At 39.6% G+C, this 26,596-nt stretch overlaps 3 protein-coding genes and 2 long non-coding RNA genes across 5 annotated transcripts in view; 2 read left to right on the plus strand and 3 right to left on the minus strand.

Annotated features, from left to right (window-relative positions):
- Window positions 1–3,884, minus strand: part of LOC105382345 (ETS-like protein pointed) — a 114,116-nt gene extending 110,232 nt beyond the window's left edge. The window contains exon 1 of the mRNA XM_011552207.3: window positions 3,727–3,884. The gene's annotated coding sequence lies outside the window, so the exon portion shown is untranslated. The remainder of the gene's footprint in view (window positions 1–3,726) is intronic.
- Window positions 3,885–4,434: 550 nt separating this feature from the next.
- Window positions 4,435–18,032, minus strand: LOC105382344 (exocyst complex component 5). Its single transcript, XM_048630301.1, has 14 exons — window positions 17,561–18,032; window positions 17,241–17,369; window positions 16,566–16,673; window positions 15,866–16,063; window positions 15,374–15,622; window positions 14,826–15,043; window positions 11,922–12,149; window positions 11,274–11,433; window positions 10,333–10,476; window positions 9,721–9,809; window positions 9,285–9,474; window positions 8,151–8,307; window positions 7,296–7,468; window positions 4,435–4,724 (listed from the first exon to the last, which is right to left on the minus strand). Exons 1-14 carry the CDS (start codon window positions 17,591–17,593, stop codon window positions 4,629–4,631), a joined length of 2,172 nt encoding a protein of 723 aa, XP_048486258.1. The 5' UTR covers window positions 17,594–18,032; the 3' UTR covers window positions 4,435–4,628.
- LOC125490581 lies at window positions 13,366–14,528 on the minus strand. Its single transcript, XR_007267777.1, has 2 exons — window positions 13,972–14,528; window positions 13,366–13,728 (listed from the first exon to the last, which is right to left on the minus strand). It is a non-coding gene; the product is annotated as an uncharacterized LOC125490581 (long non-coding RNA).
- Window positions 18,033–18,154: 122 nt separating the features above from the next.
- On the plus strand, window positions 18,155–19,646 carry LOC105382409 (testis-specific serine/threonine-protein kinase 2). Its single transcript, XM_038107326.2, has one exon. The coding sequence runs from the start codon at window positions 18,411–18,413 to the stop codon at window positions 19,431–19,433; it is 1,023 nt and encodes a 340-aa protein (XP_037963254.1). The 5' UTR covers window positions 18,155–18,410; the 3' UTR covers window positions 19,434–19,646.
- Window positions 19,647–22,367: 2,721 nt separating this feature from the next.
- Window positions 22,368–25,088, plus strand: LOC105382343. Its single transcript, XR_005253823.2, has 3 exons — window positions 22,368–23,237; window positions 23,447–23,538; window positions 24,797–25,088. It is a non-coding gene; the product is annotated as an uncharacterized LOC105382343 (long non-coding RNA).
- The last annotated feature ends 1,508 nt before the right edge of the window (window positions 25,089–26,596 follow it).

Consider the following 26,596-nt stretch of genomic DNA (forward strand, 5'->3'; position numbering starts at 1 on the left):
CCGCATCAGATACGCAGCAGATATGTTTAGGGCTTATTTGATACAGCGTGATAGTTTAATTAAAGACACGGTGTTTTCCCTTTCAGATGTGATTGCATAAAGAGATATTTATAAATTAAAGTCACGAGTGCGCATCGTGATAACAAGACAAGAAAAATTAAGAAAATTTACTCGCGTGATTCATACAGGGAAAAGTTGTGTGATAGGTATACTTCACTATCTATCATAAAAAGTTATTTAGAAAATATTACTAGTAAATGGAGATAAACTATGGTAGTATTTTAAGGATTAGTGGATTAGGAGTTTAAGCCTACATACATGCATACATAAGTCATTCATTAATTTATATTTTATATCCGTTTGGTTATGTAATTATATTTCATTCAGACATTCGTAATTAATAATGATATATTTATGTACTTATATAAAAAGAATATGATACAGATATATATGTGTGCGTGTTAGTTAAATCTGAATTTACATGTCATTGAACAAAAGTGCAGATTAAAGAACACGTAGGACATAAATACAAGATGTTTATATACCTACTATACATATTATGTAGTAAGTAATGCTTCACTAGGATGAAGTGAAGTCGCAATGTTTGTAGAGATACCGGAGCCTAGATGTTCCTCGGCTTAACTTCGCCGGATGTTGGCATTATTTTGGGTAAAAAATGTATTCCTAACAACTTTGCCTTTTATAGCCACGACAGAAATATCAAATGAAGATCTATTAAATCAACCTAAACAGTAGGTTGGTATGTTAATATCATTCATATAAATAAGTAAGTAGGTAGGGGAACCCGGGGTAAGACGGGGTCGCTAAGGGAAAATCAAAAAAACAACAGGTATTTATAACCACAACGTTATCAATTATTTATGGCTCATTAGGAACTTAATGACGAACACTTTGGCACAGCTTTTGCCAAAAAAGTAATCATTACAATTGACTTATTTTAAGAAATGTAAAAAATGGGAAATAAACCATCTTGCCCCATGTACGGGGTAAGATGGGGTAAGTATACTATGTGGGGCACAAAACAGACAAACAATACTTTTTCTGTGCTGCCCAACGCCTGCACCTTTGAAATCCGACCCACTTTTCCTTAGATTTAAAGTAGGACTGTTGATATCCTCACAGTAGAGGTAGACACAGTCATCTTCGCTCTTATTCTTCTTCGTAGGCAGTATCTGCTTGGTCTTTAAGCCAACTTCCCTGTAGCCCTTTTAGAGCCCTTCTACAATGTCAATTATCGAGTTGGAGAAAAAAAAAATCTTAACTAAGCTAGATCCGTACCCTATCTTGCCCCTCAAAAAATACCCCGTTTTGCCCCACGTTATATTTTTTATAAAAATAATTCATAAAAAAAATATTTTCAATGTTAAAGTGATTTTGCACATATTTAAACAAAGCGTACCAAACCTTAAATAAAATACACAATTACCAAAAATGCCACTGTTTTACTTACTGTGTTGTGACGTTGTTTCTACCGGTCAAAAATAACATGGACACTACGCAAAAACAAACAATTGAGCTTACACAAAAAACGCATGCGCTCACACCTGCTGACACTGGCGCACTAAAGGTCAATCATTTAAGCCTTTCTATTGGCTCATTACTCAGATTCCTAAGATGTATAGTTTTGCATATAAGTGGGGGGTCCCGTCTTACCCCGCGACCCCATCTTACCCCGGGTTCCCCTACATAGTTTTGGGTAAGTATAAAGAAATAATTTCTTAGTTCAGTGAAACCAGGCCTGATTTTGATTAAGTAGAGTGGTAGTTAGACCATGCCGATCTGATGATCTTCTAGAGACAGCGTGTATTATTTATTATACCTACTTAATAGCGATCTAGCATTTGTCACCTGTGTCAGGATTATCCAGTCCGATTACCTCTAGTTGTCGGGCGCTGACGATGTTGAAATTATTAGACTTGAAGATGTTCTGGTTTTAAAAGTACGACCTGTAGTAGGCTGAGGGAATAGGTTAAGTATACTTAAACTAGACTAAATAGGTAGTTATTTTACTACCTAGTACCTACTGTACCTACCTAGCCCTAAGCATAAGCATTTGGATACAGAGGTAAGTACTATATTATTACAAACGTTGATACAAAGGTACAAATTTAAATTTAATGTGTGTGTGTGTGTGTGTAAACTTTAAATATCTTATTATTATATATCTGTCTGGATATTATATTATTATTTTGTATTTTTATATATTATATTATTTTAATTGTATACATATTATAGTTATGTATCCTTTGTATTAATTTATATAAGTATTAGAATGTATTTTTATTATTTATATTTAGATAATTATTAAGTGACGTTTTTAGTTCCTTCATCTTTCATGTTTATTTAGGTATTTTTTTTGCACATCTTTGCACCAGTTTTCCTGTACCTCCTGTAGGTTGGCTGGTAGAAAATGCTCTTAGCATTAAGCCCACCTTTTGTACATTTATTTTATATTTGTGCAATAAAGAATTAAATAAATAAATAAGTAAATTATGGTTTAGATTTATTACAGTGTTCGTTTGTGCGATACAGTCTTGTGATTCCGAGAAGTCGGCAGCCACCGAACGAAGAAAGGAGATCATTTAAATCAACTAACTTTATGTATGAAAGAGAACGACGGTTAGCAATAGCACCGTAAAGAGGAGTTATGAACTTCAGTTGACTATCATCAGCACAAAATTATTGTAAGCAAACCATTAATTAGCCAATAATTAAGTATTTATGACTAATTAATGATAATATATCATAATGAATATAAAAGTACCTGCCTGCATAGGTGGTACTGGTAATCAACCATTAGTTAATAATAGAATGCTTTAGTTTATCTTGATTACATATCGACAGTTTTTGGAAACCAAAAACGTGATTCCAGATAAGATTAGCTAGAGATTCCTACCTACCAACCAACATTGGCAGTTGAAGTTTGGACCTACATCTACATTCCTTCTCAGCTTCAAAGTAAAAGTGAACACGTTCTCAAAAATAGAGTGAATTCATTCAGTACAAAGTGTAGCATAATCAGATAAGAGGTTTAAGGTAGGTAAGTAGGTAGGTACCTACTAAACTAACTTAATAACCCTGGGCTTAAGTACACAAAAGTAGCTGTGTAGTTTGGTTTGGAACATGCTGCTAAGGAAGACAAATTAAATAAGGATCAAGTTCACTTTAACTGTTCCAAAGGGATTAAGTTAGAAACCTACAAAACTAATAACGCTTATCGCCGTAGGTACTTATCAGAAAGTCGATGCCTGCAAATCAACAAGTCAGCACTCCTAGAAGCGCAAACCTCAAGCCACTTGTGTAAAAATAAAAACTGAACTTGCTCAGAAGGTATTGGAACCGATACGCGTTACCATTAGCGGGGGCTCGATCCCACAAAAGGCACTCGACAAGCAGGTAGATGGGATAAAAACCAAGCGGACGCGCCGCGCCTAGATACCATCGCCCTGCTAGCCCGACACTCGTACTGCCGAGTGCCGACACCGTGGACGCATGGCCACAACGTCACACATGAATCACAACGCATCTTAGATGTTGTGCGAGCGACACCCTAATCACCCATTCACATCGCACCAGCGATAAACGAAATAATCCGATGAACGAAACATAACATGTAAATTCGTCGCTCTCAAATAGCGACACGGAGCGTAGGCGGCGGGGGCTTGAATGAAAATAAACGTTGGGTGCGATTGTACGCAGACTCACCTCTCAATTTTGATGAGATTATCCAGATTAGCGATAGAACACGAGAACACTGTTAAATAGTTTGGTTGTTGACACTGAGTGGAGCACAGAGACGCGGCGGGCGGCGGTCACGGGGCCGGAGCGAGCGGGACTGGCGCGGGCGCACGCCGCACACGCACACTCGCGCGCTCATTCACCGACGCGGTGGAGGGGACATGAATGAACGTAGTGGAGCCGAGTACATACTGCTGATAACACGGTATGCGCGCACCATTATCCAATAACATGATACGAGCTTCGATTCCGACCCCTCTAGGTGTCGTCAAGGTAAAACCTTTGCATAGCTGGCGAAATGTGAAGCCGTTTGCGCCGTCAGTTCGAAGTGAAACTCGATGAAAGATTGTCTAAACAAAATAATGAGGTCACCGCTAATGTAACCCACATGGGCGCGCGAGACATTTAAAAAGTTAATCGGATATTTTGTATTGTTCCGGTTGAATCTACTGGATCTATTAATGGACTCTTTAATTATCATTAACATGAACATATACTACTGTATTTTATCATTTAACTGAAAATAACAACACACGAATATTTAAAAAATAGCGTGACTGTGTATTTCATAATACTTTCAAGTTTTATAATAAATAACATCTAAAATAATCGTTGTTTAAATATTTATAAATAACATTTTACCTTACAGCTACGATTAAATAAAAAAACATCATCTAAATATACACATAATTATGATAAAAGGGCATCCAAGCCCGTGCACCGAATTAGCATATTCATTTTTAAAACTTTGCATCTCATTGACATTTGAAGATATAAACTAACCACTGATATTAGAGCAACAATTATTGTAGTACCACCGTAGTGTTTCACTATGTGTTTTGAAAGAATCCGACACTGTTGTTCAAATATTATGACAGGCCCTTGAGACAGTTGGCCAACTTCTGGCTCTTGTAGTCGGATCTCAGCTGGATGAAGTTCAGAAGAATGGTTCGATCCAACTCCGCCTGCGAACAAAATTATAACATTGTTAACTTAAAACATAACTTTATAGTTAACTTAACTTTACTTTTTTTATGTAGCCTGTTTAGTGTCCCACTGCTGGGCAAAGGCCTCCTTATAACTTTACTTTATAGTTAACTTAATAACATAAGTAATTAGGTGCTAATTAGTATGCAATCAGTAATTATAATTAAACGTTTTATTGAAAGGCACGTGTGTCCAAAATTGCATTATGCTAAATGACACACACTTTTGGAGTAGACTAATAGACAGTGGTGATTTATCGTCAAAACCATCTTACAAGTACCATTTACGGGTGCTGGCAGAATCCCTGGATAGACGGAAAAAGCTAAGATTTGACTCTTTATTTACGTATATAGGTATATTATGTAGGATGAAGATGAATCATCATAATTATAGGCCAATAAAGGTTCATAGTAGAACAGACGTTTTTCAAAGAAATGCCTGAACTCAGGAGACGTCCGTTGTAAACTACGTTACCTATGGCCTTCCTCAGAGATCCAGTAGTGGATGGATGAGGAAGGCTGAGGAGCCTAAGGCCAACAGAAGACGAGTCATGGCTTTTATGAATAAAAAAAATGCAAAAAGCCAACGACACGTGGTGTTCCCAGGCGGTCACCCATCCAAGTACTGACCACGCCCGATGTTGCTTAACTTCGGTGATCGGACGAGAACCGGTGTATTTGTCGCAGGCATCTGGTTTAATCTCCTGTTTGATTGAACCGCTAGCCCGTTCATTGGATGACGCTATCCAGTTGTATGACTAGGCCGAACGTTGATTGTACAAGCGTCACAAAACGTCCAACTAGTTAGCGGACTTAAAATCAGTCAGGTGGTGAATAAAAGAAATATGGCGTCTAACAGCGAACAGCTGACACAAAAAGCACTTGTATTGTTATTTTTTGCAAATAAATTAGCTTTGTAGTGCGTTATTTATGTTAAAATAGAGTGACAACATGGATTTACCTATTATTACACCGCCGGCGGATAGTTACAAATAAAAAAAATTGCTGAAACTGGATAATTATGAACAACAATATCAAGGTACGTTTATTGTTATTGTTTAGTTAATTTGTGAGATGAGAGCTTTGTAACATAGTCTTTTTGTTGACTCTTGTCTGGTCATGTTCATCCTAACTAGACATTACAAAGTTGCTATACTATATCCCATTTAACGACTTCGCTGAATAACGTTCAGTCAAGACGTTGGACGTTACAGTCAACCACTTGACGAGTTGTTCTTTAGTCATTCAACTGATTAGCGTCATCCAATGAACGGGCTAGCGGTTCAATCAAACAGGAGATTAAACCAGATGCCTGCGACATATTCAACATGGTGTGGACGTTGGCGATGTAGGGTACAAAAATAGCAATCATGATCACAAATTAGTTTATTACTTATGTATCATATACTCTGCTGTGACGTCGGCGACCATAGCATTGAGCATTCGTAAGATTACATAATAGGAAATGGTAGATAATTCTGTCTATAGAGCTTCCACTATGTTATTGTATTTTTGACGTTTCCTTATGTCTGGTAAGTAAAGTTGGTTTTCCTTTGCAGTCCTCAAATATGTAATGTATGGGATTTCGACTGTCTAAAAACCAATAATATAATGGACAGAGTATAGTGTACATAATACAGATAGCACTTGTGTTTGTTCAAAAGGTGTTCCTAACCCGTAGGTCAGAAAAACTTTTGCTCTACTCGTTTTCGAAATTAAGTATCGTACTATTTGTATACCACCTGACAAGAGATTCTGTAGTCATGTGAACCGGCCCTCAGCAACCAGTAACACTCGTCTATAAAACGCAAATTAGTGGTGTAAAAACGTAGTGTTTACATTCGCTTTGACTGCCAGCCAGAAATGTGTTTAGTGTCAAAGTTATAGCTTTCCCCTGTCGAGCTTTTGTGCAATTTCGCATTTGAATTATGGCGGCCATGACACCTCTAATGTAGAACATAAGTAGACTGTTAAAGAGGTAATATAAATTTATGTTCACCTGTTATGTTTTATGACCTATCAAAAATAGTACTTATTGTAAGTCTCTGATCTCTGACATAATAATACGTCTCTCGGTGAAGTATGTGAGACCACTAAACTCCGAGAAGATTGGACCGATTGGATGAGGGTTTTTTTGTTGCACGGGTAACTTATTAAGATGATTCTTAAGAGTCCGCGCCACCACTGAATTCTGATAGCCATATAGCGCTGTTTCCAACGTAGTCTTATTTACTCTTTGGCTTCATTCTTAGAAATTTCAGATAATAAGATAGGCTAGATTAGCTCCCGATTTTGCCGTAAGACTTTAGTCGTAACGCGAACTCTAGTCATTTTATTGTGAGCGCAAAAAAACGAATATTTTTGGTCCTCCCTCTCAATCTAACAAGTCAGTCCGACCATACCATACTGTGTCTCTTTTTCGATCACTTGCTGCAAGATCTCTTGGTTGACCAGCAGCAGGTTACACTGTTCGTGTAGCGCATCGAAGAGAACGAGCTTATTGCTTATCTCTCGTCTCACTCTAACACCGTACAACAGTGCGTCTCTCACCAGCGTCTCTCCCTCGCACACCTGCTGCAGGTTCTCGGGCTTGACCAGCAGCAGGTTGCACAAGGCGTGTAGTGCGTCGAACAACGCGTGCGCGGGGGCGGGCGCGGACCGCGCGCCGCGGGAGCACGCCGCCGAGCGGTACTCTTTGACGTCGCATATCGCTATCATTGCACCTGGGGAGGGATTGGGAGGTTAATAGTGGTTTAGTATTTGAGGCAGTCGAAAATGGGGTTGACATCGGGTTGTTCTGATGAAGGATTCGAATGTAAAGGAGTCTACTCTACTATGAAATAACCCTACGACACACTTACAAACCGGCCTTTGCATCACTGTCACTATTAAGGAGTCTACACACCAAACCCGCCGACACAGCCCGGCGGCTTGGTGTCGGCGACCCAAACCCGCCAACCCGCCAACATGTGTCATGGGGCTGTGTCGGTGAGTGTCGGCGGCAAGAAATCAGTACAACTTTTTTAGTACTTGCACGCGCGGGTACGAGTCGCCGACATGATTCTTGAAACAAAGTCGCCGACACCAAGCCGCCGGGCTGTGTCGGCGGGTCGGCGGGTTTGGTGTGTAGACTCCTTAATAGTGACAGTGATGCAAAGGCCGGTTTGTAAGTGTGTCGTAGGGTTATTTCATTAATCGAATTAACCGAATCATTTGACAATGGTACATAGTTACATGGTTGCGTGCTCTAGGAAATCTAACCAATTTATTTTATGTACAAATTTTACTATAAATCCCTAAGTATCCAAGTTGTACCAAGGAACCATAACACAAGTAAGGTTTACATTAATTTAATCCATGATTGCATGAAAAATCCAAATACATATTTACAAACAAAATACTTACCAGCAGAATTGAACTGGAAGTTCTGCAAGTGTTCGTAAATGACGCGATGCAGTCGGATGGCCAGCTCCAACGTGACAGCGTTGAGGTTGTCGCCTTCGAGCCCGTTGTGTATGTTGTCCAACACCGTGTTTAGGTACGCCACGACCGCTAGACACGCCTGAGGGATAGACGTTGGATTAGCTCAATGAGCAAACAAGACATTAGCAAAAGACTGGCATAAAAAGATGGCAGATACACTGCAAAATAGAGTGTATACTGCGCGTACTCGCACATAATAAACTGATTTTGGTCTATACCTATTATTTTACATCTTATTTCTGCTATCCTTTCTACATTGCGTAGGATTTTGTTGACACTACAGACTCCCCGTGGAAACACACTGGTTATTATTCTTCTTCAGCCTACGTAAAAACCTTAAAGTCTTGCAGTTGCTTGAAAAAAGGACGCAAGAATACATCATACTCACGCCTATCTCCCAGAGACCATGGGCCTCCACAAGGCACGATACTGACACCCTTCTTTCTCCTCCTCTACATTCCTAAATCCTCACCGGGGAAGCCAAAGTATCGATGTCTCCTTCAGGCTTGAAGTCGGTCTTCTTCTGCTCGGTCTGCAGATGCAGCTTGACCCAGCCCACGACCGCCGCCAGCGCGCGCTCCAGCCTCGCGTCCAGCTTGTTACCTGGTTGCCCCATGATTGTTGGCGTCTTGTAACTTATAGGTAACTACCTATATACTGAAAGCCAATCTCACGCTATTCTTTGACGGAGTTGCACTGACCGACACTAGGTGGCGCTACCTAGCCACTTGCGATGTTACGATAGGGCCATCTTGCAGTAACTTGACGAAAGGACGCATATACTCACGCCTTTCTCCCAAAGGGGGAGGCAGAGACTATGGGCCTCCACAAGGGACGATGCAGACACCCTTCTTTCTTTACCTCTACATTCCTAGTACTCACTGGAGAAGCCAAAGTATCGATGTCTCTTTCAGGCTTGAAGTCGGTCTTCTTCTGCTCGGTCTGCAGATGCAGCTTGACCCAAGAGATCTCCCAGAGGGCAGAGACCCTATGGGCCTCCACAAGGAACGATCCTGACACCCTTCTTTCTCCTCCTCTACATTCTTAAATTCTCACCGGCGAAGCCAAAGTGTCGATGTCCCCTTCAGGCTTGAAGTCGGTCTTCTTCTGCTCGGTCTGCAGATGCAGCTTGACCCAGCCCACGACCGCCGCCAGCGCGCGCTCCAGCCCCGCGTCCAGCTTGTTGGCCAGTTGCTCCATGATGGTGGACTTCTTCTGGATATAGTCAGCTTGTTTTGAGGACGAGCTGTTGAGGGAAGGTTATGATTTGTGGTCTGGGTTTTAATTGAGCTGATAGGGCGACTATAATGGTTTTAGTAAGCGTGGCAATAGATAGAGTGTTGTTGGACGGTAGTTCTTCATAGAAGTTTTACTAAAGAACAATGTATTGGCTAATGATATTAGTGCTCGTAATTTTTACAATACTGATAAATACATAACGAAGTAGAAACCTTACTAAATATTTAACCGTAATGTAGTTTAATTTACTTACCTAATGCAAGGCACGATGGCTTCTTGAAAGTGTTGCTCAAACATCTTTATTATTTTGCTCGCTTGATTCACAATGTCGAAGAAGTAAATCTGGAAACAACAAATAAGTATTAAAAAATATACGGCATTCAAATTAACCGGTTAGAAATCAAACGCGATGTCAGCAAGGGCCTGCCACCCTTGCTGAAAAGACAGTGCTACAATACTAGTCCTTAGGGTTTTTTGACGCTGCATAAATGCACCGGCAACTTAGACTGGGCATGAATTATTTTGTTGATGTATTATTATTTATTCTTGTGTATATTTCTATGTATTTATTTCACCTATGTTTTATATTATAATGACACAGTTTATGTATTTATAAACAAAACCTCTTTCTTTATTTATTATTATTATTATTAAATTCTTTATTGCACAAAGTAAATTGGTACAAAGGCGAACTTAATGCTAGCAGCATTTTCTACCAGTTAACCTTTGGTGATGTTGAAAAAGTGATTGGTAGTGCTTAAGGCTTTGAAGAAAGAAGATGGTTTATATTAAGTACTTAACCGAAATATTAATATCTTAATATATTTACTTCTTTTTAATTGTTATTTTTTTCTTAAACACCCACCTGAGGCGGCGACTTGCTCTCTGCAATCGGTATGGACTGAATGCCGAGGTCTAGCGCGTAGTCCACGTGCTCGACCAGCACGTACTGGATCACCACGTCCAGCAGGGAGGAGAGCACCCCGGGTAATTCTGTAGGGGTGCATAGCTGGAACGAATATGTTTAATTAGTTGTGATTAAGCCATGTTGGTTTCCAACTATGTTTAGATTGCGTCGTTACATATTCTAAGGAAAGCTTCTCACTGCTTGATCATATACCGCATTTCGGGCTGCGATCCATGCAGCCTTCAACGATGACTAGTCGTATTTAACGTACCAACTACTATCATTATATTATACAATATGTTGTTTTTCGAACCCGACAAACTTTAAGGGTGTATTTTACGAGTGATTTCATCGAGAAAACACTCCCATATGTGGGTCAAATCTCAATATTCTAGAAATGGCGGCCATTTTAAAGTTTTAGATACTTAGTTTTCATAAAAAATCATATCTGGAGATTTTAACGCCTTACGGACATGAAATAAAATGCTTTTATCCGCAAAAAGTCATCTGTATCCAATAAAAATATGCACAACTGCTAAATAGTTACATAAAATAAGTTACAAGCACCTAATCTAGTTTTTTTGACAAAAAAACAGCAAAAATTTACATTTACTCGTTTTTTCTCGATGAAATTACCCGTAGAATCCCCCCTTAAAGTTTGTCGGGTTCGAAAAACAACATGTTGTATACTTCTCCGAAACTTCATATTTCGGCAACCAAGAGTAGCCAGATTTAAATTAGCTTAAATTTATCGAAATAAATAGTAAAAATCTATAACAGATTCAGAGTCAGATTTGTAAACTAATTCTCAGACAATGACAGCGACCACGTCTGCTATCTGCCACTGCGGATAGGCGTGGAAACAGTTCCATAGAAGCACTAGTGAATGTTTTACTCACAGTCCTGCACCTCAGGAAGGCGGTGCTGGACTCGGCCAGCATCTTCTGCACCAGGGCCTCGCTCAGGAAGGTCTCTCCTCCGTAGTTCTCTATCTGTGCTATGTTGATGTTGGCGCGAGCCCCGATAACTGCTTGCAGGTCGCGCCGGAGCTCTTGGAAACTGGACGGGGGGAGAAAATGACTCAGATCAGATTGGTTAACTTTAAATGCAGAATTTAGATTGAAGGCTGTTAGGTACTGGGGCTAACTAATATGGTGGTCACAATTTCTCTTACCCATCAATAGGTCCAATATTATATTTTTCCTTTCTAAAAAAACCTATCAAGCGTATAAAATTAAAACCACAACGTACCCGCCACCCTGAATCTGCTTCTTCGTGTGACTCTTCTCACTATAGTACTTGTGCAGCGAGTTGGCCATCACGGCCTTGAGTCTCCTCAACTGCAACTCCTTGTACCCATCCCCCGCAGCCGCCATGGCTCCGTTGATGAGTTGAATAACATATACCTACGTATTTATAATTTTCCATCTCCTCTACTGTCTGACCACTATTTCTTCGTACCCAATACCCATCAATGAGTCCAATATTGTTATTTTTCTTTCCTCAAAAACCTATTAATCATATAAAACAAACAAACCACAACATACCCGCCACCCTGAATCTGCTTCTTCGTGTGACTCTTCTCACTATAGTACTTATGCAGCGAGTTGGCCATCACCGCCTTGAGTCTCCTCAACTGCAGCTCCTTGTACCCATCCCCCGCAGCCGCCATGGCTCCGTTGATAAGCGCCTCTCGACGGAGCTCACCGCCGGAGGAGTTGCCGGCCGCGGAGACCAGCCCCGCTGATATCAGCTCGTCGCATATGCGTTGGGTGCTGGGAGATAAGGTCTAATTTAATACACGCCTGCACGCGTAGCACAGTATGGCTGCGACAAGATATAAATGACAGCTAGTTGCAACAAATTGCGTGATATCAGTTGTCCTCACAAACGCTAACATGGCCAACACGAAATAATCACTAAAAGATGTGAGTTACAATTTTGACAGCGAGATTGGAAGATTTGTCGTATTTCCTAACATGGGTGTACCAATTTGGCCACACATGTCTCAGTTTGACATTTGTTTAGGTAGCATTTTATCACTCAAATTCGAAGGTGGTGATAACATGTGACACAAATTATTATTTGTTTAGTTTTTGTTAATTTCATCGTTGCTCTACAAGAAGAGATGCAGGAAAGGAAAATTACTATAATACTTATAGGGAGGATGATCCGGGACTCTAATAACCCGTTGAAAATGCTTTAAAAACAACATTTGTCAAAACACATCCTCTTTTTATTTGACTAAAATTATATATCATATTACTTATATGTAGCGGTGTTAGCTCAGACGGGTAAGCGCCCGCCCCTCACGGAAGAGATGTGGATTCAAATCCTGTCGCTGACATGTGCTAATAAGTTAGATAGATAGACATTAATTTGTTCCACTTAAACATTTGTACACTTAAATTAAGAGGCGAAATGTGTGTGTTGAAGCAGACCAAAAGGGAAGCAACTCAGCGCATATGTTTGCCCTTAGGAACAAACCACAGATTTTCAGTTGTCTCTCATACTTATACTTCAAGTTTGCCTATTCACGTCAAAGTATGTAGGTAATGAAGTAACTAATTGAATAGTTTGAATGATAAATATAGAGTTCACGAAATGTAAATAATATAAACTGTACATTGAATACATCTGGCACACCGGGCAGTCAGCGACTCATTCTAATCCTTCACCACAGCGACAAACCCTAGTCAGGCTTTATTATTTATCAACAACACATGAACAACACACTAACTGAGATGAAGTGGCTAATTGAATAGTTTGAATGCTAAATGTGGAGTTCATGAAGTGTAAATCATATAAACGGTACATTGAATACATCCGGCACACCGGGTAGTCAGCGACTAATCCTTTCACTACAGTGACAAACCCTAGTCAGGCTTTATTATTTATCAACTACACACTAACTATAAAAAAATAAGTGGGTATGCTAGCATGTACTTACAACTATCTTAAATGGTTATAAAAATATAAAATTTTCTTTAGGTAAAACATTTATTAAACTTTTAATTAATAAATTATAAAAAGTATACTATTTCACACACCATAAAAGCATATTAGGTATTCTTAGTTATCAACTATCACAATAATCAGTCTGAACTTTGCAAATATCAGTCATCAAATGGGTCTCATAGTATGTATGCCAAGTTTTTCAACTTTTTCAGTTCGGTGCCGCTCCAGTTCATTGTTTCACCACAAGGTTGCTGATGTCATCTGACCATCATTCAGCACCACCATTCACCATTCATGTGGTTTCTGCCAACAAGAGCTCTCCAACCGTGTCTAGGCCATCAATTTCTGACCAGTTTTGACCATCTTCCGTCTTGCCTACAAGCCAATTTCAATGTTCTGTAACAAACAAAAATGTTTCATTAGATTTTAGTTATACTTATGAACTAAGATTATGACTCCTACTGTCATCTTCATCATCATCATAACCCATCACGTCCCCACTGCTGGTACGGGTTTCCTTCCAATGAAGGAAGGGTTTAGGCCTAGCCGACCAAGTAGTGCCATGTGAAAAAAAATTTTTGAGTTGTTTTGTGTGCATATGCCCAATTATAATAAGATGTCACGGGTACTGGCACTTACCTACTGTTTTTTCCTTCCATTGATTATATAAATATTATTCAGTCAGGCCGTGGGACAAGCATCGAAGATGATATTCTGCTGCGCCCGTCATGATCCTGCCCGGGCTTTTTTCTCAAGGCCTTCTAGCTCCTGGGTCTGGGTAGACAGTGGGTGGGTCATCAGTCAGGTGGCATGCTGTTTTTGTTCTTCGTCTCAGGGATCCGATGCATCGACGGCTGCCGATAGCAGGAGCTCCCAAGGAATCTGAGCGTGCTTGGTCGGGAGCAAGCTTGGTCGTATATCATTTGATGAGACGATGTCCAAGAAACTCAATAAAGTAGTTTAATGAGCCAATATGAATCCATGGGGTAGCGCAAAGCAAAGTAATATTACCAAAATAATACACTCGAAACTCTCGAAAGCCCCAAACAGTCAAAATTTTCTTCAAGTTTGACGTTTGGTGACATTTTAATTGTCAAAAAACCATAGACAATACAAACAACAACCACAAATGAGAGATTTTCGGAAAAAAATTACATTTGAAAAACTTATTTGCACAGAGCAGAAAAGTTACAGTGTCACTGGGACTAATTCCGAATCACACAAATAAAACGAGTCCCATGTACCCCCTATGCTAACATTTAAGACTGATATCAAAAAGTGACTCAATTTAATCAGTCACTTCACATGTTGTCTTATTATGGCCATACTAGCCGTGCTGATGTTTTACACTTTCACAGTCGTATTGCGAAAACTAGATTACAGGACTAAACAACTCTCTTTATAACTTCATTTGAATATTCTTTGACAAAGTATTTAAGTACGGGTTTCTTTTACCATAGTTTAACCAAAAATCTACATCCAATAAACCTTACCTAGTATGCATATCGTATAGATTCTTCAGATACTTCTCCACATCATTCTTGTCGGCCAATTTCGTCTGAATGTACTTCTGTAGCTTCAGATGGAAGATGTTGAGCACAAACTTGCTCATCACTTGTTCGGGGTTCGGGAAAACGCTTCGAATTATCGTGTAGTTCTTCTTACACAGGGGTAGGACTGCCGAGAATATGTCCTTGCCTTGTAGAGTGTTCTGTAGGGTGTATAAAGGCACTTTAGTATTGGATATGGGGTGTAGGTGGTAGTGGATGGATAAGAAGCCAAGGACAGTTTGGTGAAGCTTTCTGGTAGAGGCAACCGCCACTGGGCTGTTCATAATTCTAATGATGACTTGACTGTGAAATTACCAGCAATTTTATTGCAAAATATGCTCCATGTAAAAATAAGTTAGTATATTTTTTGGCATATTTTTTACGCATTTCTTACAACTATCAGAACAAAACAAACTGTTTGTGATTAGACAGTAAAACAAACCTTAACATATATTATATAAAATATTAAATATATATAAATAAGTGCATACCATTTGACTGGTCTCAATAAATGCGTCAACACATTGCGAATACCCTTTGAAGTTGGTCATGATGTTGGCAATGTCTTTCATCTTATCCAAGTTGCCTTGGTTCTGCGCCTTCACAAAGTCTTCAATAAGGCTCCTCTCTATCTCATCGTACTTGGCTTCAATTTTCTTCTTGGCCACCTCGAATTTCTCCGGAGGCAGCTCTTGCGATATCGTGTGCAGTTTTTGAATCACATCCGCTGCTTCGTTTAGCTGGAATTATTATTATTTGTTTAATCTTACAGGCTGATGATGATGATTTTGTAATATACTACACACTAATACTATGCGGAGATAGTGGAGGTATGCATCAGCAATGGGGTAAACTAGACATTATAGCTGTTTACATAAATATTGACCAACCTGGGTAATCACTCACTATTATAATAATAAGAAAACCTCACAACTAGTAGAGAAACGGGAGGATCATTGAAATAATAAACCACACAAACCCACCTTATTAGGATCATTAAACAGGTCCGTCAACACGGGCCCGGGGCTCAGGAAGTGCGCGAGGTGCGCCAGCAGGTCCCGGGCGGCGGCGGCGCGGGCCCGCGGCGCTCGCGCGGCCCCCAGCTTCTCGCCCACGTCCTGCGCCTGCCCCCCGCACCGCGACATGCGCTCGTCCAGCGAGTTGAACACGCTCACGCAGTGCTGGAGAGGTTGAAATGTGACATTGGCAGAATTGACTGTGCGGGTCATACAGATGCATTTAGTAAAGCTGCTGCGTACAGACCGGCCAAACTAACGGGTTTCGCTGACCTTTATTGCTGCTATGTGCCCCTGTATTATGTATAATAAATATCCATTGTTTGGCGTTTGTTGGGCCGGTCTGTACACAGCTTAAGTTGCACAGACTCACACAGTGCTGGAGGGTCGAGGGCAAAAGTAAGTATGTAAGACTAGCAGAAACCCAATGTAATAAGATGCAAGCCTATTGCAATCCTCCAGGCAGAACCAGGACACTAAGAACAAATCTATTTGAGTTTATAAAATTTTGTTATCATCCCCAGAGGCTCTTAGCACAACAGTCATAGCTATGAAGCACTGTCATGACCATCAGGTTGTACTTTATGTTTAAAAGGGTTGCATCACATATGACATCTTAAATTGAACGGACAAATATCCTGCATATTCTACGAGCAGCTATACTCACAGTGTGCTGGTCCATGATCTCTGACAGTTTGGCTCCGTAGAGCTTCTCCTCCTCCTGCACGGCTTGCTCCAGGCGGGCGCACTTCCTCTCTTGCCTCTCCTGGAGAACCTGAAACATTTGTCAATAGTCAATTTGTGAGTTTGCTTGAACAATGCTGTATTTTACTTCTAGGTATCGTTTTTTTATGATTTTCAGACATACCCAAAGAGCAGAAGTTGTGTTGAGAGAGTTTGGCTTTTTTTTGCAGCAAATTTTAACATAAATATGTTATGCTATTCAAAACAATGTTTAATTTTAGCTGCTCCTCGTCCATTATATTCTCTGCAGAGGTGCCTGCACTTGGCATTTTCTAATTGATTTTTGCTAAACTATATAATTGAGCTTGGATCATTTCCCACCACGCATGTGCTCTGAGAATTTTTTATCATATTTTCCTTAATACTATGGTGCATGATGACAATTTTTACCTAATTCATTGCTTTGACTTCAGTTAGTCAGTATGGCGAAAGGATTAGCCAGTCTGAAAAAATCATTGCTGACTGCCCAGTGTATGCCAATATATATTATAAGATCCAGTTGATGTGTGAGTTATGCACCCAAAACCACACAGCACTATACGGACCACTTAAGATACACATAAATAATTATGTAAATAGATGGTAAATAGGTACTAACTTTTAAGTCTTGGATGGCTTGAGTGAAGATATCATGTATCATTTCAGGTTGTATTTCATTCTGATTGCCTGATTCTTCCATACTGCGCCTCACCATCCTCTCCACAAACTCATCTGGATCAAAAGGGTCCTGTAAAGACAATCATATTAGAATAAGAAAGTGTTGGAATAAAGTATAAATATTCCATTTAAGAACTGTCCGTGGCTGGATGAGGAAGAGAAGGGGCCTAAACCACAATCTTATATTTTTTTAGAATAGCATGCTAAGGCCCGTAAAGATTATTGAGTAGATGTAGTAAGTAGGTAAAAAAATTGCCAAACCTTTTCCAACTCTCTCAAGTATTGGTTCATCATCTTGAAGGCACAAATTTATAAACAGTTGAATATGGACGAACAAAATTGATCATGAAGCTAATTATGGTATATTAAAAGTACTGTGTTGGTGCTTATTTATTAGTATTTTTATCGGAAATCCACCCACAAACAAACAAAACACAAAAATTACAGCCGCTTTGACATTTAGTTTGACAATGACATTGACAAGACAGTTGATGCATGACAGATAACTGCGTTTTGATGTTGCTCTCAGTTTGATTAAAGCGATACTGTTATTATTCTGAGAGTTTGAAGAAGCGCTATGACGTTATTATTCTGAGATGTCACACGTTGAGTTTGAATGATTAGAGATTTATAGATGGACTGGCTGGGACAAGGAACTTACTGGATTATGATCTGCTACTTCTTCCAAAAAGCAGGCTGTTTGAGGGAAAATAAAATCATAAACACAATGATACATCAAACCTTATTGGACATTTTCTAACACAGGCACATTTGAAAAAATATTGTTTTAGTTTTAGAAACCAACGATAAACGTCATTCATGTAGGTTTACGTCTTTTCAGAAGTTTTTTTTTATCACAAGTAGAAGCGTTTTTTATATCCAAATTTTTTGTGATGTAGTTAATATTTACCCTAAATTTTGTGCGTGCTATAAGCGATTTTTTATTTTCGTTGATAACTTCTCTCATAAGAGGGCTGTGAATAGATAAACTACCCTCTGTAGACAGAGCATTTTGACATTAGACCGGAGGAGATTTTGGACACTATTGGTAGACAGTGAGTGAGATGTCAAATGTATCGTAAACGGGTAAAGATAAAGTCGATAGAGCTCCATGGCTGAGCGCCTCGGCCCTCGAAGCTCCGAGGTGAACGCACTAGAGCAGCGTGGCTACCTCATCGGCAGGAAGATCGGGCAGGGCTCCTACGCCAGTGTGCACCTGTCCGAGTACTGCGATGCCGCCAGCCCCAAGCGGATGCACCTCGCTTGCAAGATCTTCGACAAAGAAAAGGCCCCGAGGGATTTTTTAGAAAAGTTTTTCCCCCGAGAGTTGGACATCCTCACCAAAATAGAAAATCCACACATCATTCAAGTGCACAGTATTTTACAGCGAGGACCGAGAGTGTTTATATTTATGCGATATGCTGATAATGGTGACCTCTTAGACTTTATAAAACGGAACGGTGTCGTCCCAGAAAATCAAGCGAAGCTATGGTTCAGACAGATGGCAAGCGGGTTGCAATACCTTCATAGTAAAAATATAGCGCACCGTGACCTCAAGTGTGAGAACATTCTACTATCGCGTCGGTTTAACGTGAAGTTGGCGGACTTCGGCTTTGCCAGATTCTGCACGGATGGAGACAACCGACGAGTCCTCAGTCAAACGTACTGCGGCTCTGCAGCGTACGCCGCGCCGGAGGTGGTGAGCGGCACGCCCTACAACCCGAAGCTAGCCGACGTGTGGTCTCTCGGGATCATCCTGTTCATCATGCTGAACGCATCGATGCCCTTCGACGACTCGAACCTGCGCAAGCTGCTGAAGGACCAGATGTCTCGCAACTGGGTGTTCCGCTCGCGGATCAGAGACTCGGTGTCGGCGGCGGCGAAGTCGATCGTGAGGCATATATTGGAGCCGGACATTACGCTGCGGCTGACGCTGGACCGGGTGCTGTCGCACGAGTGGACGCGGCCGCGCAAGGACCGCAGCGCGAGCCTGGTGGGGCGGCTGGTGCAGTCGGCGCCGGCGCCCGCGCACGGCAAGCACGACGCGGCCGGCCCGTCGGCGCGCGTGTCCGGCGACCACCGCGACGCCGCGCGCGAGCGACACGACGACATACACATGCGCTCACACGACTGACCACCGCCGCCTCCACCCCGTCAACTAGCACCCACCCTCCACTGGAATCATGCAAGCAACATACAGTGAAAAATGACTCTATTTTTTAATAAATTAGGCCAACAGATTTTATAAATTTTATACTTATTTTGATATTTTTTTTACAATTGTCGGCTGTACTTTTGTTCGTCGCCAATAGTGAAAATAAATACGTATATATTTTTACAAAACATATTTATTCGGATTTTCATTAAGTATAAATAGAGGTTAACTATTAGGCTATAGGCACATAGGTATGAATGTATTGACACTAACTCCCATGTTTAGTTATCATCATCAGCTTGATATGCTTCCACCCTCCTTCCACCATTATGTAGTCTGGAAGAAATCGCTTTAAACTATAAGCCGTCAAGTATACATCTCGTAGGTACCTAAGTAGGTACATCCCATCCATATTTTGGATGAAGACCGGTAAAAAAACTGTGCTTATCCGTCACTGAGAGCTGGCTGATACAGGCGCTCAGACGACAGACGTTAAAAAATAGTAGGTACATAATAATTTTTTGAAGTTGGTGCTTCGATAACGATAAGGCACGCAAGCATAAAAAAAATGCTTATTTTAGTACTTTTTAGTGAAGGTTCGCGCCCTTTTTGCCCACCGCACACCTCTCGAGATCACCTGGGTGAACAGTCGAAAGTTTTTTTAAATACCGTACACCTTTGTCCACCTAGATTGCAAGGCAAATTATAACATACTGTAGAGCTGCTCTTTATCGTAATGAATGAACATTAAATATTTATTAAATGTTGTCTTTTATAGTCTAAAGAAAGCTGTGTAATTAGAATTGTAAAAAATGCCAAGTCTCTTGATTCAGCTTTTATTTATAGACACTTTATTGTATGCACAAAAGATATAAACATACACAGACAAAAACATGAAGACAGAAAAAGTAAGAAGTACACAAAGGCCAAGAAGCAATTTCTTCCAGCCAACTCTTGGTTGGTGGAAAACTAAAGCCTTCCCATAGTAAAAAGGTATGAGATCTCATAGAAGCCAAGCCCTATTCAAATTATTTCGTACCTAGTTACTGTTATAAATCAACATTTAAGTATATTATAATTACAGTGACTTGGCAATGACTGAATCGAGAGAGTTGGCATTTTGGTGGGATTTCATATAACATTATCTGCCGATTGATACGATTTTGACAGATTGTAACTTTTCATTATGTCAAAATCGTATGAAAGTAACTACCAGTTATGGATAGATAGAGTTATAGAAACCGGCAGTAAGCCGATAATTACATACCATTACCAAAACCATGCAAAAATTGCTTAGGTACTAAAATCGATTATAAATTTACAACGCCGGTAGGGGAGACCGGGGACAAAAGTAACAGTTTGTAGTTTCTGTCTGATTTCTCGTTATTAATAACATTTACGATAAAATAAATAGTCACATAAAACTTTCGTATATAGTCAATTATTACTTTACTTAATGCATATCGAATTTAAGAAATTGTGAAGCCTCAAAAAAAAGGGAAATCGTTACTTTCGACCCCATGGTCAGGACGAAAGTAACAAGGCATGGGTCGAAAGTAACAGTTATAAATACGATTCAAAAGAAAGAACAAAAAAACAATCAAATTATTTAGATAATAAAACTTCTTAAAAAACTATCAAAACTAAAAAAATCTTAGTACCTACTTATTGACAAAACTAAAAAAAACTTCTTAATATAAACTGTAAATGAGATCCATCATTTAAACTGAGTAACTGATAAGAAGTTGTTTTATTTGCGCCATAATATACAATATTATGACACAAATATCTAATCAAAACAACAAAAAATAAAAATTTACAATGTGACATGGCAAACTTACGAAAGTAACACGTTACTTTTGTCCTGCTGCGAGCTGTTACTTTTGTACCCATCCCCATTTTTGAAATATCAGGCGACATGACTTTAAAACAGCACGTGTTATTCGAAAACAATTTATGACATGCTACAGACAATCTTATAATGAATCAATGAAAAAATTGTCATATGGTTCTTGGCATATTAATTCTACGTAAACGCTAAATGAATAAACACCAAAAAACTTACTTTTGGTGTGTAAAATCACGAAATGCTTACTAAAACAACCTCGCAGCATGGGCGCGGAAAATTATATCAAGCGTGGGGGACATCGCATGCTGACAACCAGCGGTCGCTTGGGACGTGTTAGCGAATGCATCCCAGCAGTAGCTACGTCACTACCGGATGTACATTTTAATATTAGTAGGGATTTGAATTATTGTTTATATGTTGATCAAATTACTGTAAAGATTTATAGAATATGATTTATATCTGAAATTATTAATATACAGTTATAAATAGCTTTATAATATAACATTATTTTCGCACTAGCGACAGTGGCGCCATTATACTACCGGAACAGTTAAATTAAGTACCAAGTTTTGTTATTTAATTAAAAGATCATTTTAAAAATATTATTAGTATGTAGTAATTATAATATAAATAATTAATGATTTTACGAGTTGTTTTGGATTATATAGTTTTAATATATAGAATATCTAGATACTGTAAGCATTTCCATTTCCGCCTAGATTACGATACTTTTCAAATTGTTGGGAGTTCTTATAAAACCAGATGTAAGGGCCGAGAGAGCCTCACTCTTTACTGCACCGTCACCTAGACACCTAGTTAAGGGGAACCTCTGCCCGAAAATAAAATAAAGTGAAAGTCTTAATTTAAAATCTTTATTTTTCGCCATCTTTCGCCACCTGTTATAGACGTTAAAGCTATTGGGGAAGTCCACAGAGTCTTTGTTACTTTCTACCCGCTGTTAGGTACTTTTGTCCCCGGTCTACCCTACCTATAAATTATTTACCCTGTAGATAAGTCTTACCTAACTAAGTAACTATAGTTAATATAGGTATTTAAAACGTAGTAAACTTATTACTTACTTTTTCTCATCGTTGCCCGTAAGCTTGACCTACCTATATATTTTTATGTAATTATGTTGAATATAAAATTATTCTTACTATTTGCAACGTTTACTGGAGTGCTTAGCACTCGGAACTTTCAGGACTTTATTTACAAATTTGGTAAGTAAGATTTCACTGCCATAAAAAACTGCCATAGTTATTATAATACAGCCTATAGCTAAGGTACCTATCCTAGACCAGGCCTAAGTGATCGTAACTGATCACTGAGGTTAAGCAACTTCTGGCACTGTCAGCAATTGCATGGGTGACCAATTTCAAGTTGTTCTTTTCTGGACGCTTCCGGGCTTCGGACGGCACGTTAAGCCGTGGGTCCCACCCGCCCAGATAACATGTAAGCTTGCTTCAAGTTTGTTTTTTGTGTGCAAACCTTCTTTCACAATCTTACAGCAAATTTGAAATAAACTTGCCATAGGAAATTTGACGTTGCAACTGTATATCACACAAAAAACAAACTTGCAGCAAGCTAACATGTTATCTGGGTAGCAACAAATTTAAGTATTTAAATCAGGGTAACTACCTATTTAGCTATAAACAAGTGTTACGATGAATGGTATGGTATAGTAGTAGGCAGGTTAGGAGAAGGATTTTGTAGGTGCTGGAAGGTTTGCTAGTCTTCTGTGAAGTGGACTTGGAGGAAGATTTCCTGCTGCTGCTGCTCTGGATGGCCATCGTCAGGTCGTGTTCGATGTTGTAAGGGTAATCAATATGGTGGATCGAAGGTGTTGCAACTCCTCAATTAAAAAGGAAGGATCCTCCAACCAAGCTGGACGGTTTAGCTTGGTGGGCGACTGTCCAACGGTTACTTCGGGTTAGGTACTGTATTAAATTTATCCTTCCGCACCACAGTCGGTCGTTTTTAATACCTCTTAGCAGGATATAATTATATATTCTTTCGAATATCGTGATTAATTCTGTCGCCACAGCATATTGCGATAATATTTCGTGCCCAACGGCAAGCCTTGCTTGGACTTGCTTCAGAAATTTAAATTATACGTAAGTAATAGGTAATTTAAATATTTCAGGACCAGATCGCCCGCACTACATTGAATTGGGTAGAACGGAGGGCCAGATAGAACGTCGCCAGACTAAAACAGGTGTATACTTGAATCAACTGGTAACTAACCTATTTATAACATTTGTCATGCATTCACTTGACGGACACAATAGGAAGTTTTGTTTTAGGGTTTCTGCTCGAGAATTCTCGAGCTCGAGAAGATTCGAGAAATTCGGCTTGGTTCGAGACGAGAAAAAAATCTGAAGACTCGAGAATTTCTCGAGCCTTGAGATAAAAAATAAGAATATTCAATTAAAATTTTCCTGCGCCTAGCAACATACACACGCATACCATGCGCGTATTTATGATTTATTATATTTCATCTCCATTTAAGCTAGTGCTGTACTGATAATACCAATTTATGATTAAAAGATAACGTAGTAATAGTTACGTACTGTTTCTTAGTTCAGGTGGACGAAAAGAAGTCATCCGATATTGTTTGGCTCTCATTTCTTTTATAAATGAAAAACTGTACGATTCTGTTTTTTGGTTATGTTTATTTTAACCTTTACAATTTTATTGTTAAAGTCGAGAAGATCAATTGTGATGGCGCCCATTTAGCCGTATATCGGCCATACGGTCTCGTTTTATGGCATTTCTCATCACTTCAGCGAAAACTTCGGGCGAGAGATTCTCGCCCTCGTGTCGAATGTTGTCCTTGAGGGCTTCCAGAGACACGAGCTTATTCACATAAACACGGGACTTCAAAAAACCCCAGAAAAACTAACCAAAAAAGAGATAAAACGAAAAAAAGGCGACCCGAAAACTGAATAAACACAATTATTCCACGTTCTTGGGGAGTATACCACTCCATGGCTTCTGAACTTGTATTCTGCATTTGTCTAGTCCACCAATATCAAAACGGATTTGAAATTGGTGGCCATTTTCACAAATGAGAGCAACTTCCAATAGGGTGATTACTTTTGGCCCACCTTGTACTAGTAATAAACAAAATAAACTAATATTAGCTAGACAGCTAATTATGAGTATTATTAGAGTATTTTCTTTGTGATTAAGTTGACAAAGTAAAAAAAGGAGATTTTGTGTTTTTTTATGTAAATAAAACTTTTTTCTAAAGGTCTTCTTAGAAAAGCTCGAGACTCGAGAAGACTCGAGAATTCTCGAAGCTCGAGAACGAAAACAGGTCGAGAAATCAGAAACCCTATTTTGTTTGCAACGACTCTACTTACCCTCATTGCATTATGCCCCGAAATTTCATGTTTCGTCAAACAAGAGGGGCCAATGTGGAGTCCATTTCTTGCATGCTACTCACAAGATCCTAACTATGTATATAAAATTAGTTACCATTTACTTGCAGGCTTCGCCTAGTATGATTCGTCACGTGACCGTCACAGTTATCGGATCGAGCTTCCTGGACACTCCTGAGTCCGTCTTATACGACGAAAAAATCGGCCTCGTCAAAATAAACTACTCCCTACGCGGCAGTCTCGGAAAGCCGAAACACTACGTCGTCGTGATTAAGGGAATAATTCCATTTCCGTTAACCAAGAAAACGGGGCCAAAGAGCGGATAATCCAACGCTAAATAAATTAATTGAATACTTATATTACTTACATCAAGGTGGTCCAAAATATATATATTAATACTTATATTATATATTATTGCCGGTCACAATAACTTCGTTTAAGATGTTTGTACTCTTTGGTTACGGATTACTAATTAATTATAGCTCAGTTATAATTAAGTACAATACATAAGCACCGTATAATCACTAGTGTGTCCAAATAAGTTACAGTCGTAGGTAGGTACATACCTAGGTAATCAAAGCAATAAGCATAGCGAGCTAGGTTCCTATACTTCCTAGTACTTCATACCTGGGCGGCACAGAGTAATATCAGTTTTATTAATTTGCAATAATGTGGCATATAAAATTATTATTTTATTGCGTTACGTTCACTGTTGCTATGTGCAAAGACTTTGTCTACGAATTTGGTAAGTTAGTTAGTAACTACCTAACTACTTAGCTATTGAACTAACTACTGACACAAGAAAGTTTCTGGTGGAATCTAATTTGATACTTTTTTCAGGCCAAGACCAAATTTATTACTTCATCTTAGGCAAAACAGAGGGTGAAATTGTGAATACAACTACCAATGTGGAATTGGATCCTTTGGTAAGAGGCTTCAACAGCAACATCAGTAGATGATTATAGCTGGTTATATGGCTATGGACGCAAAAGCAGCGATGAGCTACGCTCGCAAGCCGTGTATTATAAATTGGCTTTCTGATTTTATGGCATCCTAATTAGGGGCCGTCCATTAATCACGTGAGGTCGTTTTTCTCATTTTTTGACCCCCCCCTCCCCCCTGGTGATATTTGGTGAGGTTTGGGACCAACCCCCCCTCCCCCCTCTCGATCACGTGTATTTTTTGGAAGTCTATGTAAAGGCAATTTTTGACTAGAAAAAAAATAGGTCATACTACAAATCGTTAAAATTTTTGCGCCGTCCAAAATATCAGTTCAGAAATACCTAATTTTTGACAAAAAAATAATACACGTGATGTCTAACGAGAACCCCCCCTCCCCCCTCGTGATGTTTCGTGAGGTTTTCAGTACCCCCTCCCCCCCCCCCCTTTGAGCCTCACGTGATTAATTGACGGCCCCTTAGATTAGATTATTATATGGATGATAGGTAGGTAGGTATGTACATGACACCTTGCTGATACCATTGACATTTACTGCAGGCTCCGGCTCCTGATTCGATCAGCTACGTGAACGTGACAGTGTCAGGGTTGAGCGACCTGGATGCACCCAACTCCGTGACGTACAACGATACGAGTTATGTCCTGACCATAGACTACTCTCAGTTCAGCAGTATCGACCAGCCACGCCACTACACCGTACAGTTCAAGGGATTTGTGCCCATACCGATCCACTAGTTATAGTTATCCCGTATGATCCAACGTTCAAGATAGTACTTCTAGAATAAACTAAAAACTAGAGATGCCACGAATATTCGGCAACTATTCGGTATTCGGCCTATTCGGCCAGTTTTTTCAGTTTTTTTTACATGATTTACTATTCGGTATTCGGCCGAATAGTGCGTACTATTCGGGCCGAATACCGAATAGTAAATCATGTAAAAAATTACTTGTTA

This window comes from Plutella xylostella, chromosome 25 (assembly GCF_932276165.1).
Source record: "Plutella xylostella chromosome 25, ilPluXylo3.1, whole genome shotgun sequence".
NCBI classification, from domain to species: domain Eukaryota; kingdom Metazoa; phylum Arthropoda; class Insecta; order Lepidoptera; family Plutellidae; genus Plutella; species Plutella xylostella.

Bases quoted from the DNA above. Each gene is read 5' to 3' on its own strand.
- LOC105382344 (XM_048630301.1), bottom strand. From the start codon at position 17,593: ATGATGAACCAATACTTGAGAGAGTTGGAAAAG. The intron at 10,477-11,273 runs GTGAGTAAAACA...TATTCGTTCCAG, and splicing joins CCTTCCTGAGGTGCAGGACT to CTATGCACCCCTACAGAATT. The intron at 9,475-9,720 runs GTAAGTAAATTA...TTCCCTCAACAG, and splicing joins GCCATCGTGCCTTGCATTAG to CTCGTCCTCAAAACAAGCTG.
- LOC105382409 (XM_038107326.2), top strand. From the start codon at position 18,411: ATGGCTGAGCGCCTCGGCCCTCGAAGCTCCGAGGTGAACGCACTAGAG.